Here is a 14,313-nt window from a genome sequence, read left to right as displayed (position 1 = left end):
ATTTCATTTCAGGGAAAAAATAAATGAGATCTTACTAGTACTTACAAATTTCTCAAAGAAAATATAGACTTTCAAGTTCAGAATCAATAGTAAAGGCTTAAATTTCATCCAAATGAGTTCAGTATGAATCACAGAAGATTTGCCACTGATAAGACAGAGTTTTGCTACTAAATCTGGGGTTAAACCTAATTAACAGAAGTCCATGACCCCCGCCCGGGGCTATGGAGTGAGTGGACCAAGAAAAATTAGCAAATCCCTTGGGTATCATTGAGCCCTTAGTTCAAGGAAGTCTGAGCAGCCCACATCCCCATGAATACGATCAGCCTTCCTCATTCTCCACTGTTTAGCAAGAGGATCTGGTCAAAGGAAGAAGCAGCTGGGTGATTCCTGGCTGGGGTTTTCAACTGATCCCTGAATAGCTGAGGTTAGTCTGAACTTGCAATACAAGTTACCCTGCCCTCTCAAGAAAAGAAACCACAAAGCGGCAGACAAAAACCACCCAAACTTAGGGGCCAGCAGAATTTCACAAGATCTGCCATCCTTTCCTGGACCAGTGTGGGCGACATGTCGCCCTTCACTCACTGGCCCCTACGAAATTAAACAGTAACTCTCTAGGCCATGTTTCCATTTCCACCAAGTCTCCTTCTTTGTCAAAAACTGCAGGAACAGAGGGACCTTTTTCACAGATGCACCCCGATGGCCAAACCATGGTCAGGGATGGCCAGGTCAAATGCCCCTTGTAGGGGAGGCTATCTTGCTGAACTCCGGTTTGCAGATCTGGCCAGAGAAATGGAGGGTGGAGCTAGCTACAGCAGAGAGAGATGGTGTGTGCACTACGCAGAGGGTCCCACTACAGATGGACACACAGCTGCTGGAGAAACGGCCCTCACTTCCTCCCTACTCTATCCAGTTTGTGAGTGTGAATCAGAAGCAGAAATAGACTAGCAGATATTCCCCTCAGAACTCAAAATCTGTGTACCCAGATCCAAAGGTCAAGGTCAGGGGAGAAGCCGTCTTCATGCCCTGAGCTGAGGGGCAAATCTAGGCTGCAGACCCACCCCCGCCTGTTCCCCTGCTCCCTTGGGTGGCACAGTGGAGGACAGGAACCACTGTCTTTATCTTGGGGGAAGTCAGCCCAGGACGGAAGGCCTGGCACTCTGGGAGGCAATAGGCAAATTGCTTACTGCCTCCCAGGTAGGTGAAAGGGAAATATATGTAGGTCAATCCCAGAAAGAAGTAGAATCCAGCCAAATTCTGCTCTTCAAACTGGCAAATTATGTGTACATACACAGTCAAATACAGTCACAGAACACACTGACCACAACAACAATCCACAACAACAGACCGCGCTGGCTCCTGCAGGGCAGTGGGTGTGTGGTGGGGAAGGGAGAGGGGAATGAATCCTGGGGAACCACGGACAGCTGAACTTCCCAGACCGCGCTGGCTCCTGCAGGGCAGCGGGTGTGTGGTGGGGAAGGGAGGGAGGGGAATGAATCCTGGGGAACCACGGACAGCTGAACTTCCCAGGCAGGACACGGGAACCCAGCAGGCACAGGGTGGGGTCCTTCACTCTGTGTCACCGTCCTTTGCCCAAGTGAGGGGCCATGTGCTTGTCTGCTCTCCCAGGGGCTGACCCTGGCTGGCTTCCTAGGAAGAAATCAGTTTCAAATTGAGATATGCTTTGGGGATTTTTTCCTCTTAGCAAAAACTCTTTCCTTTCTGTCACTGAAGCTTTCTTTTGGATGATACGTTTTTGATACTGAAATAGCAAAGGCGGGGAGTCCAACTGAGCAATAACTCATTTATCCAGCACCGTCAGGCAAGGAATGAGGTATTTCTACACAAAAAGGGCACTTTCAGAAAGCTTTCTAAAAGTATGTCCTTCACTGTCTTCATGGAATACTGAATATAAATGTGACCTTTCTGGGGATGAATCAGAGTCATTACAAAAATCAGTAATATAGAATTTCTTAGAAGTTAGTGTTCAAGACTATTTGCTTATCTAGCAAAACGCTCCCAAATTTCTGTGCTTTCATTTCCATTTCAGATTGACATAAAAATGTTTCTTCTCTCTCTCAGGATATTAGCACTCTCTCTTTTCTAAGAAATAACTTTCTCTTTGTCCCCTCTTAATGTGCGGCTTTTAAGGTGCTACAACTTAGGAATTCAAGTGACCGAGTCTATTAGGATTAGAAACTCAGCTGACGGGACCCACTCGCTGCTCTTCTGTCTCCCTCCCTCCATCTGGGCCTGGTGCCCATCCGGGGACATCCTCGCACACCTGATGTCTGCCACTGCTAGGGGCCTTAGTAGACAACCTGTTTCCCCTCATTTGACAGTAATCTATTTAGGAGTAACTGTGGGGACTGTCACATATTTTCTCTGTAACCTCAAAGCCCAGACCAGGGCCCAAAGTACTGAGGCTATTTGAGAAGCGTTTGCTTAGTGAGTCCATGAATGTAACAAAACCAGGTGCGCTGGCTGTGCTAAGGGCCTAAGTCCTCTTTCTATGGGGTAAAGGTCACAGGCTTCAGAGCAGAGGCTACGGGACAGTGTTTAGATAGCTCACAGGCCCTTTAAGCTTCTAAATTTAGCTTCATTCCAGAGACTCGAGGCTACTAAACATAGTCACAGCAATACGTACATCTAAATTTCCTCCTCAAATTGCACTTTGTGATAGCAATGCTTAAATCCATTCAGAACATTAACTATGAGTCCACAACTGTGGGTTCAACTAAGTCACAAGAAAAAGTGAAGTTAGTGGGCACTCATTCATTTGAAAGACTCTTGGCATCAGGTCACCCAGGCATCTAACTCCCCTCCCGTACACTCAAAGACACCTACGCTCAGGGCTTCAGATGACTGGACACAGCTCCTGCATTCCCACCTGCAGCCTCCTGTGGGACGCTATAAGAGCTGGCCATGCTTAGGGCACTGCCTCTGCATCTCTCAAAGAGGAGGGTGCTGGGCAGGTGGGTGCTTTGTTCTAGTCCAGATCTAGAATGTTTTCAAACATCAACACCTTGTCCCAAAGTAGAGCCACCCTAATATCAGGGCTACGGTAGAATCTCAGGACACCCCGGCTCCTCCAAGGTGACCAGGAACTGCTGCTCCCTCCCCAGGAACGCATGCTCTAGGGCAGCCCTCACCATGGAGGCAGACGAGTAAGAATGGGAACACAACACAAGCTTCTGGCAAGCTAGGCAAGCCCCCGCTCCGCCCCCCGACGGCAGCACAAAAGATGGAGTCACAAAACACGACAGATGAGAGGCTCAGCCTGGTGCACCAGCCAAAACGCCGAGGGGGCTTCAGTAGAAAGAAAATAAACCGAAAATGACTTGCAGGAAGCCTGGGGGCGGTCAGGAGAGCCCCTGGTTAAGCAAGTGATGGAGTCGGCACTGAGCCAGAAGCAATGGAATGGCCCCGCCTGGAGACACAGATCAGGTCATCTTACGCTTCTCCTGGGCCGACAGCCCCGTGCTGACTTCTTCAGCACTTTGTAAAGCACGTTGATCAAAGGTTCATTATTTTTTATCTGTTCCAAACAGAAAGGCAAATACAACAAAACGTAACAGGTAAGACATCAAACGACATTTGAACGAGCCAGAATTTGGGGACATGGCAAGGGGAAACCTTAGGAGGATGTGTGTTGTGCAGTTTTAATGAGTGGGTCTCAGCTGGTTATGCTGCTTCCCAGCCAGTGGACCTTTCCAGATTTCAGTTCCCTCATCTGTAAACCGGCCTCCTAAGCGCTGCCTGGAGGGTCTTCGTGAGAGCGCCGATTTCAGTGCCCATGTCCTTCCTGGTTCTGAAGGCAAGAGGGGACTCTGCTTCTTCCTGCGTCCTCCCCCATCACATACTGAAAGATACTGAATCTGTGGTTTAGCATGGAGCCATGCGTTAGTCTCAGCCCCACCAACATTTTCCACCTTGGGTCTCTCAGACTCTCGCTGTCACCACCTAAACGATTGTCTCACCAATGACACCAAATGCTTCCAGCTCCCTTGAGGGACCGCTGTCCCCACCTGCTAAGACTGGATCTCATCTCTGCCTCCAATGCTGTGATCACACAGGAGCTTTAAAAAATACTGATGCCTGAGTCCCACTCCAAGAGAATTTGGATATAATTGGTCTGTGGTGGGGCCTGGGCACTGGGATTCTTAAAAGCCCTTCTGCTGCTACTGCTAAGTCGCTTCAGTTGTGTCCGACTCTGTGTGACCCCATAGATGGCAGCCCACCAGGCTCCCCCGTCCCTGGGATTCTCCAGGCAAGAATTCTGGAGTGGGTTGCCATTTCCTTCTCCAATGCATGAAAGTGAAAAGTGAAAGTGAAGTTGCTCAGTCGTATCCGACTCTTAGCGACCCCATGGACTGCAGCCCACCAGGCTCCTCCGTCCATGGGATTTTCCAGGCAAGAGTACTGGAGTGGGGAAAAGCCCTTCTGGGTGAGTCTAATAGGTAGCCAGGAGTGGGAGCCACTACACTAAAAAGGGGTTCTTAAACTCGAGCATCCTTCAGAATCACCTGGAGGGCTGTGAATATACAAATTTGCTGGGCCCCATCACCAATGGTTCTCACTAAGCAGCTCTGGGGTGGGACCCAACATTTCACATTTCTGACAAATTCCTAGGAAGTGCTGACACTGTCAATCTGGGATCACATTTTGAGGATCACTGCTTTGAAACCATGTTTCTCAGCCACAGCTACACATGAGAAACACCTAGGGAGTTTTTGTTTCGTTCCTTCCCTCCCATTCTTTCCTTCTTAAAGGGTATACTTGAGTACTGCCAATTAAATCAGAGTCTCTAAAGGGTTTTAAAAACACCTGGTTGCTCTAGTTCATGACCAAGGTTAACAACCTCTCTCCAGAACAACAGACCTCAACTTTCTGTGCACAAGAATCCCCCCAGAGCTTGATTTTTAAAAACACAGAATTCTGGGCATCATTTCCAGAGATGCCCAGCATCCTCCACACCTGCAATTTTTTAAATCAAGCTCCTGGCCATCCTGAGACAGATGATGTCCCAGACCATGACTTAAGAGATTCTACTCCAGAAACAGACTCTGAACAGAGAAGCCCCGATCTCAAGCTCAGTCAGAAAAAGTCCAGAGACCAGGCACCTGGAGCCACTGATAACGTCCCTCACCAGGGACAAGAGCCCCTCTGGGGCTGATTGCAACTGCTCCATCTAATGTGGCTGCAGGTACCCTCTCCCCACCTCACTTTCCCAGCTGTGCTTTCCAGTTACATAAAAATAATTCAAGCTGTGAATAACTGCAAACCCTCACACCTGCTTTTTAGACCTAGCTTAGGTGTAGGGTTCTGAAGAGCAGAACATTAATGCCAAAAATACAACTCAGTGAATACAACTTCAGGGCAGGCTTAGAATCAGTACATGGCACACGGAAGAAAGGAGGCAGGTGTGAAGTTAGTCACAGGGTTCGAATCTCAGTTGCCTAACTTTGCAGAAATTACCTCTCTGGGTAATTTGATTAGTGTGGTGGGGATAATAATTCGTATTTGCTCACAGAGGATTTAAGTGAGATGATGAAAATCAGGTGCCCAAACAATGCCAGGCAGGAACAGATGCTTAATCAACGTGAAATCCTTTCCACCCTGGCAACATCAAGTAAAATGCCAGGGAAATAAACATTTCCAAAGAACACTAACACACAGCATTTTTTAAGACAGTGGAGTCTGCTTCTACTTGATCCTTTGGGACCCAGAAGGAATGCTCAGACCAGACTCCACAACACATGGGCAAGCACCCACCACCAACTGGTTCTGGAAGATGAGGATCAGCTGATGGGACATGGGCTTGGGATCCTCAAGTCTGTGGCATTTGGGATAGAGACATGGGGGACCCTAGGCCCACCTGGTGGGGGCAGGGAGACTATCTTTCTCCAGAAAGGCTTAGCTCTCCTCATGAGGACCCAAGAGGAACCTCTCCCAAGAAGCTGGTCACAGCAGGGGTGTGCTCAGCGGCATCTCCGCGCCCAGGTTGGGCTACACACCCATTCAGATGTCAACCTTTCTGAAAGTGACTCACAGCACAAACCCCGGCATCTTTCCCCACACATGCTGCTGGTAAGCCAAGTGTCTCTCACCTGCTGGTGCTGTCACTGGGGGACGGGTTCTCTAAGAGGAGCTTAGCAACCGGAGTAACGAGTATAAGAGCAGTGAAGTGCTGGCATCGACACAGCTGTTTTTCATGACAAACAGTGACAATTTCCAATCGTGAGCTACTGTTTTGGTCACACACGTCTCCTAGCTGGTAAAGACACAAGGATCCACCTTGCCTCTCTCTATCACATTGTGCACATTTCCTGGCAGAAAAATCCCAGTTCAGCTCCATAAAAAACCGAATGGCTTTGCGTCCACAGTAGTAGAGGCGGTACTGTAAAAGCGGCCGGGAGGCAGGGGGCTTAAGAGCACCAGTTTCAGAGTCAGTGCTACACCCAAGTACGGATTCCTCGGTGACTACCAACACAGCCTTGGGAAAGTTGTTTATTTCTTTGAGGTTCAGTTAGTGAAAAATATAACACCACCTCCTTTATAGGGCTACTTACAGGGGTTACTTAATTGAACAGAAGTGAAGTAATTCATGGTGACTGACACGCATACCCTCTGTGGCTCTTCAGTTTCTGTGGGGAGTCAGGACTCACAGGGCCTTCTGGCTCTGCTCCATCATCCTGTGCCTCAGTTACCCCTCCCCTCTCTCTCAATCCCTTTAGCTCAACGCAGGTTTGATCCCTGGGTCTGGAAGATCCCCTGGAGGAAGCCATGGTAACCTACTCCACTACTCTTGCCTGGAGAATCCCATGGGCAGAGGAGCCTGGTGGGCTGCATCCAGCGGGTCACAAAGAGTTGGACATGACTCAAGAGACTTAGCACACACACTACTACAATCTTTAAACAAACCTGAGCTGGATCTTCTCTCTAGGACCCACTGTGAGATCAGCTATCCCACACGGATGGGAATCAGAAGACAGCTATTTCCTGTGACTCTGGCTCAGGCGCTTTATTAAGTTCCCTTGCACCATGCACCAAGCTGGCTGAAGAGTTCTACGAGGTACACGTGTGCTGCCGTGAGCCACGCCTCTCCCACAGGCCCAGGTAACATCACGGATGCTCTACAGATATTTCTGTGTGGCCTGCATGACCCCGGAGCCGGAGTGAAAGAACTGAACGGGGGCACGGTGAGGTCAGGGAACAAGGATGTGGGGATACCCAGAGCAGGTGGAGATCGGGGGCTGCTGATCCTCGCTCTAGGTCAGACGGGGAAGGTGGGCATGGTGGAAGGACCTCCCCAGGATCAGAGTACTGGAGGCTGGGCTGGGTTGCCCATCTGGCCCATGCCACCATGTCTGAGCACTTGGCATCCTGAAGCCTGACTGCCACCACCGACAACACCTACTCATGTTCTGCGTGACCTAAAGACCACATAAGCTAGGGTTTTGAGAGAACCCTCTTTGTTTAGCTCAGCTATGAAAGCCAAGTCTGACTTTTGTTCACTGCACCTTCCTTCCTAAAGCCTAGGACAGATTCAGGAACATGGACAATCTGCCCCCACGTCCCCTGAGCCCCAGCCACACCCTGGCTCCCACCGTTCCCTTCCCTTTAATTTCAACCAACCCAAGCCCTCTGGTTCTTCAAGGCTCCAGACACATGCCGCCGCCTCCAGAAGCCTTGCTGACACATCAGCCCACGGGGATCCTCACTCTCTCAGATCTGAGCACTGAGCCAGACACATCTTTATACACTCCTTGCCATAAATCTGTGTTATTTCAGGATATTTTCTTTCCCCAACCCAGAGCATTTGGAAGTTTCTCAAGGAAAGAAATCCTCAAAAAAAAAAAAAGAAAGAAAGAAAGCCTCAGTTTTTCTCTTGCCTCTCCCCCAGTTTCTCTGAGCTGGGTATAGCACAAACACTCAAGTTATTAACAAATAGTAAGTTAACTGAGCGATTCCTAATCAAAGGCCTTGATCTTGCCTCAGAGTGGGGAGGCCTCTCATCTGCTGCCTGAGGACCCAGTGCTCATAGTCCTGCTTCTGCCAGGCTAGATGATGAGCCCGGGTTAAAAATATGTCAAGCCAGGTACCCTGGGGGCTGAGGGAGGCATGCCTCAGTGACCGTCACCTGGGTGTCCTCCCTTGGGGGCCCTTGCCCGCCCTCTAACACCCACGGTAAATTAAAGGTCACATGCCTTCAGTCTATGTCCTGGCTCAGTCATAAGAAGTGCTTTTCACAGTGGGAGCTTTCGGAGAGCGGTGGGAACAAAACAATAGCTGCTCTCTTCCCAGCAGAATGCCTCTCGCTTCTCCAGCAACTTGCCCAGCTCTCTCTGCGCTCTGGAGGTTGACTTAGAGCCTGAACTTCATCACCTACAGGGAGGGGTCTGGTGTTCATCTCCTAAACACAGGTGGAAGACCACAGTACCCCTCAGGGCCACAGGATTCCGTGTGGTACCTGCTCTCCCAGCAACAAAACTGAAGCCACCAAACCACCGGTGCCTGAGAACACACATCAGGGACACCCTGTGAACCAAACCTACTCCCACCCCACTGGAGGCTCTGAAGAAGCAACTCGGTATTATTTGGAGAGACCTTGTGGTTCTAACCAAGGACAGGAAAAAAGCAAGAGTGTGTGCCCTCATTTTGTAAACCAGAAACCTGACAGCAAAATTCATAAGAAACTAAGAGCCCAGCATCTGAGGCGATAAGAAGTAAAACTCTTCTGAAAGGGAGAAACTTCCGGTTATAAAATAAATAAATCATGAGACAGTAATATACAGCATGGTGACTAGAGTTATTAATACTACATTGCATATTTGAAAGTTGCTCAGAGAGTAGATCTTAAAAGTTCTCATCACAGGAAAAAAGAATTCATTACCAAGAATGGTGATGGATGTTAATCAGACTTACAATCACTTCCTAATACATACAAATGTCATTTTGTTGTATACCTGGAACCAATATAATGTAATATGTTTATTATATTCCATTTGAAAAATGAAATTTTCAAAGCCACAGCAACCAAAGAAAAAAAAATCAAAAACACCAAAACAAAACTTCCGCCTTCCGATTCAGATGGGAGACACCTTCATTTGAAACCCAGATTTATAAGACCTGCAAGGCCTCTGGCTTTGGGGCTGGTCTCCGATGAGGCTCACACTCAGAAAGGTAAGCGCCAAGGAAAGCAGACCCCTGAGGCCACTCACCTTTAGGTCCAGGTACTCCAGGTCTTTCTTCAGCTGGAGGTAGGTATCGTCAGCCTTCAAATGAAGCAGAGAGAGAAAAAAAGCCAGCTATGAAAACCCAAAGGTGTCCCTTCAAGTGTGAATCATTTACACGGTGCAGCTTCAGGGACGAGACCACAGGAGGACAACATCCGAGCCACAGAGGAAGCACAAATGTCTTGGTGCAGCTCAGAGCCCCTCAGCATGGCGGATCTCACGGGTCCACCATGGGGGGAAAGCCAGCGTGCCCCACCATGGGCTGGGGACAGTCTGAGGGGGAGCAGGGGGCCAGCACACATCCTATCAGAGGGCTAGGACAGCAGCACAGCTGAGGTGGAGGTGAGCTCCGGACACAAAGCTAGAGGGGTCTGCCTGAGGGACATGCTACGTTCCAAACCTGGTCGCCAGACCTCTGCACTGCGCAGAGGAAAATGACCCCTGATCAGTGCAGACTGGTGCCTGGAAGAGGCATGGAGATGACGCAGGTGACCCAGGGAGTCCCCTTAAGACCCTGGGTTCCAGGAGGATAAGGACCTGAGGCTCCAATAAAGTGCCCTGGAAGTTCTGGCTCCATTTGCTCAGTATGAAGTCAAGGTGGCTGTGCTGGGAGCTAGATCAGGAAGGTCCAGGCAAACCGACCTGCCTGCGTCATCTCTGACAGTCCGGTGAGTTCTTCAATATGATGACCAGAAGCAGTGAGAATAAGAAAAAGACTCTCTGATTCCCTAGAACTGGTGCTTTCCACGTAATGGATTACAGAAGCTAACTGTGAGGCAGAGGGACTATGAAAGCTTCAGAAAAACAGTCCTGGCACTTTCTCCGCCAGCTCAGAGGCCTCTCAGCAAGCCAGGGCTGCGAGAGCGGTCTGGGTTTAGAGCTCTGATGTAATACCAACAAAAACAGGGACTTCCCCAGTGGTCAAGATGCTGTACTTCCACCGCAGGGGGCATGGGTTTGATCCCTAGTCAGGGAACTAAGATCCCAAAAGTTGTGTGATTTTTTTTTAATCCCCCAAAATTAAAAAATAGACTACAGGCTTGCTGAAGTATTTTTTAAGAATAAATAAATAATGCTAAATGTTTAGGCAATGTTTTAAAACATAAGAAGGCCTTAAGGACCACGGCCAGGTACACCAGTGGCTTCTAAGGTCTTATTTCCGACCCTAAACTGTCTCCTTACCCATTCCTACTTCCTCAGTCAGCCCAGTTCCACAGCAGTAAGAGGGATAGTGCCAAGCAATGTTATTAAAAAATCACCCAAATTCCCAACTTAGGATTTTTGCATATGTTGCCTTAGACTCATTTTTCCAAAGACATTTCCTGAGTCCTTCAGATCCCACTAAAATAGGACAGGTAAGGCAGGTGACAATTCCTCACCCTCCTCATCTGTCCCCTACCTACTTCTGTGCAGCCAGGAGGCCAGCCTTGTGTGGACCAGCATTTTCTTTAGGATGATGCCCAGGATAACAACTGCCTGGCCATGCAAGAAGCTTGCCTGCAACAACCCCCCATGTCTTGGAAACACTGTGCCAGACAGGACCTGCAATTCGGCTCCGGTCTTGCATGCCCCTGACTGCAGGATCCTGGGCAAATCACTTCCCCACCTGTTTCACCTAACCTGTTCCACGTTACTGTGAAGTTCACCAGGCTAAGGGTCTGTCAATCAGCAGGGCACTGTCCAGATGAGAGGACATGATGCCTTCTCCTTCTGGGCTGACACACACCTTTCAGCATCGCAAGGAGTGCCCACGGTGGCAACAAGGATGACAACCAGCACAGCCCTTGGACGTGACCACACACCAGCCTGGCAATCACTACTCACAGGCAAAGAAGCCACAGTCCAGGTCCCTCACACCCCATGCAGCCTCCCACCCTGCTCCCAAGCACTAGGGGCATAGGCCCCATGATGGCTGCACAGTGTCCAGCAGTAGCATCCAGAAGCGAACAGGCAGGAACAAGGGAGAGAGCCAGACAGCAGGACAGACTAGAGCACGGGCACGAGGGAGCACAGGCCAGCATGGCACTCCCTGGTCCCCAGGGTGGCCCCCAGCCCTGAGGGGACCCACCAGCGCTGACCTGGCAGGAGGGAAAGGTCAGCTGGTGCTGCAGTAACTGGCCGATGGCGAAATTTCGCACACTGGCCAACCTGGCCTGGTGCTGCCGTAACTGGGCGAGAAGCAGTGAGAGCTCCTCCAGCTGCGGGTGTGCAAGACACATCGTGAGGAAGTGAGCCACCGCGGGAGCACGACGCTATCATTACTCTTCACCCTGCTGCCGGGACAGCACTGATGCGACACCGCTAAGTAATTATGGCACTAATTCTGTCATTAGGACAAATAAAGGCACCGGCAGAAAGGGAGATGCAGGAAGTAGTGTGTATCAGGAAACAGCCACCAGCAGTGCAGCCTCACCCACACTTGAACTTTGAAGACAGGGAACTCATCAAAGCAAACGCAGGGAAGAAAGGAGAGATGCCAACAGGGGGGGAAAGGCAGGTGGCTGGAGAACGCTGCCCCAAAAAGAAGACACACCACATCCTCCTCCATTCCACATTCTCTTCCACTTTCCCCAAGTTCTCCTGCCGACCTCGGGAGGACCAGTCCCGGCGAGACGGGCCTGGGCAGCTCATTTGACTTCTCTGAGCCTCAGTTCCTCATCTCTAAAATACAGATTGCCTCTGACTGGCTTCTGGGAGAACCCTGACGAGATGAGCCCTTCACAGGCTGGATCAGTTCAGTCACCCGGACCCAGAAAGGAGGCACTGCTTACCGATTTTCCGTGTAAACTGGGAGCACTGACAGTGTGGGTCATGTAACCCATGGAGGGCATGGAGCGTCGGTCCACATGAGAGGAGTTCTGCAGGAGAGGAGACCAGACATCACACAGAGAGCCAGGCAAGGCAGCGGGGCCGGGGCAGAGCGTCTGCCACTCACCACCGGGGCAGCCGAGCCCAGGGCAGGGCCCCTCTCTCAGCCTGACTCTTCACCAGTCTAATGCAGACACACATCTTCTGCACCGGGTTACGAAAATGCCTAACTGTGACAGACTCTTGGAAGTTCAACCTTAAATCGGGTTCTTATAAATAACTGAACTGGCTGAACACAGACATCTTTCCTTGCCTTCCAAGCTGCAAGAAAGTAGAGTTTGAGTTGTATGACCCTGTGCAAGTAACTTCACCCCTTAAGACCCAAGGGTTCTCATATGTGAAATGGGCACACAGGGATCTCCTGCTTTCCAAAAATTTGTTATATGCCACTTTGATTTTACAAAAGACCTACCTTTAGTACCTGTTTTTTGATAACTGAAATCCAAAGGAGATTTTCGCTTTTACAGAAAAAGGTAATTGCTTCTTTGCTTTAGGCCATCTTGGCTTACCAAAGGTTTCACAGGAATGCTCTACCTGCAGAGAGCAGGGACTCCTGAGAAAACAGCAGCCGCCTCACAGGGCTGGTCCCAGTGCTGCAGTACAGAACCGCAGAAGTGTTACCTAGCATTACCCTGGTTCATTCTCTTCAAACCACGTTCTCTCCAGCGCCCTAAGGCTGCCCACCCGGCAGCTTGGCAGGGCCTCCAGAGTCTCACCTTGGTGGTGGGGCCCCATGCCTTCCTGGGAGAAACCCCCAGCGAGATGTCTACGCTCATCCTCTGGTCCGGTGGCTTCACAGTGACCCTCTCTGCTGGCGTGTGGGGCCGCCGGGGTGGGAAGGCCCTCGGGGGTCCCGGGGGAGGGAGGTCCGAGGGAGACGGAGGCACGGAGATGGAGCGGGGCACCTCTAACATGCTCCTGCTCCGGCCCTGCTCGGCGAACTCCGGGGAGCCGGCGCAGATGGGGGCCGTGGGGCTGCCGTGCCGGAACTGCTGGCGCTGCTGCCACTCGTAGAGCTGCCACACGGTGCCGTCCCGGTGCGCCCGGCGCTCCTCGCTCGACATCTTCAGGTGGCTGGCTCGGTCCTGCGCGTACTTGTAGTCGCTCGGTAGGTTGCGGGGAGGGGGCGAAGAGCCCCCCGAGGGGTGGCGGCTGCTCCTCGGAAGGGTCTGGTAGTTTTCTGGGAAGGACAGGTGCTGGCTGGGGCCCTGGCGAGGGAGGGTCTGCTCCGGGGGTAGGCTGATGGGAAAGGAGAGGACAGGTCAGGGGACCTGCAAGGGGTCTGCAGGGCTGCCGGAAACGCAGCGGGGCAACGCCACAGAGTCGGGCCCTGAGGGAGCCCTGCCAGAACCCCAAAGAACAATCAACACAGACGGCTGGCACTTCACTCACTTCCTTCCCTGAGCAGAGCGCTCCTAAACCACGTTCTCCATCAACCCTGCAGTGTCAACCCCCACCACCAGGCTGACTTGGCCACCCCACTTCCGGTGCAGCACAATTAACCTGCCTGTCTCCCTCTCTCTCTCTCTTCTCTCTCTCTCTCACCATCACTTAGCTCTTGCCACAGGTGTGCTTATCTTTAGGAAACGCCTCTGTTTCCTCCAGTCACCAAGATGCTCCCAGCACCAAGTTCTGGAGCTTCTTAAAGGAAGTGGCTGGCATCCGTTCCTTCCTTTCCCCACTATTCTAGTCCAGATACTGATTAATTATTGCCTCCCAGACAACTTGGCTCAGTTGGTAAAGAATCTGCCTGCCATGCAGGAGACCACAGTTCAATTCCTGGGTCAGGAAGATCCCCTGGAGAAGGGATAGGCTACCCACTCCAGTATTTTTGGACTTCCCTGGTGGCTCACCTGGTAAAGAATCTGCCTGCAATGCAGGAGACCTGGGTTTGATCCCTGGGTTGGGAAGATCCCGTGGAGAAAGGAAAGGCTACTCACTCTAGTATTCTGGCCTGGAGAATCCCATGGACTGTATATAGTCTATGAGGTCGCAAAGAGTCGGACATGAATGAGTGACTTTCACTTCTCAGACAACTTGGAGACCTTTCTATCTAGTCTCCCTGTTATACACAGTCAGCTGCTTGGATCCAATCACTCCTGTGCTCCAAAACCATCAAGAGTTCCCTGCTGCTTATGAAGCAAATTCTAAACCCCTTCTCCTGATACTCATGGCTCTTTAGCACCTGACCTCAACCCTCAGCGCCCTG

At 50.8% G+C, this 14,313-nt stretch overlaps 1 protein-coding gene across 9 annotated transcripts in view; it reads right to left on the bottom strand.

The window, feature by feature from the left end:
* Positions 1-14,313, bottom strand: part of PLEKHA7 (pleckstrin homology domain containing A7) — a 228,671-nt gene that overhangs the window by 26,833 nt on the left and 187,525 nt on the right. For 7 of the 9 annotated variants that reach the window (XR_011570851.1, XM_070803588.1, XM_070803589.1 and 4 more), the window contains 4 exons: positions 12,821-13,343; positions 12,008-12,094; positions 9,222-9,275; positions 3,455-3,535 (listed from right to left, as the gene is read on the bottom strand). Coding sequence is in view for 8 of the 9 variants with exons in the window: in XM_070803588.1 (XP_070659689.1) it covers positions 3,455-3,535; positions 9,222-9,275; positions 12,008-12,094; positions 12,821-13,343 (745 nt within the window). In the remaining variant the exon portion in view is untranslated. The remainder of the gene's footprint in view (positions 1-3,454; positions 3,536-9,221; positions 9,276-12,007; positions 12,095-12,820; positions 13,344-14,313) is intronic. The other 2 variants (XM_070803590.1, XM_070803594.1) reach the window with 1 other exon arrangement.

The sequence above is a fragment of the Bos indicus genome, chromosome 15 (genome assembly GCF_029378745.1).
Source record: "Bos indicus isolate NIAB-ARS_2022 breed Sahiwal x Tharparkar chromosome 15, NIAB-ARS_B.indTharparkar_mat_pri_1.0, whole genome shotgun sequence".
Taxonomy (NCBI): domain Eukaryota; kingdom Metazoa; phylum Chordata; class Mammalia; order Artiodactyla; family Bovidae; genus Bos; species Bos indicus.
Note: the sequence above shows the minus strand (reverse complement) of the source record. Positions and strands in the feature narration are given on the sequence as shown.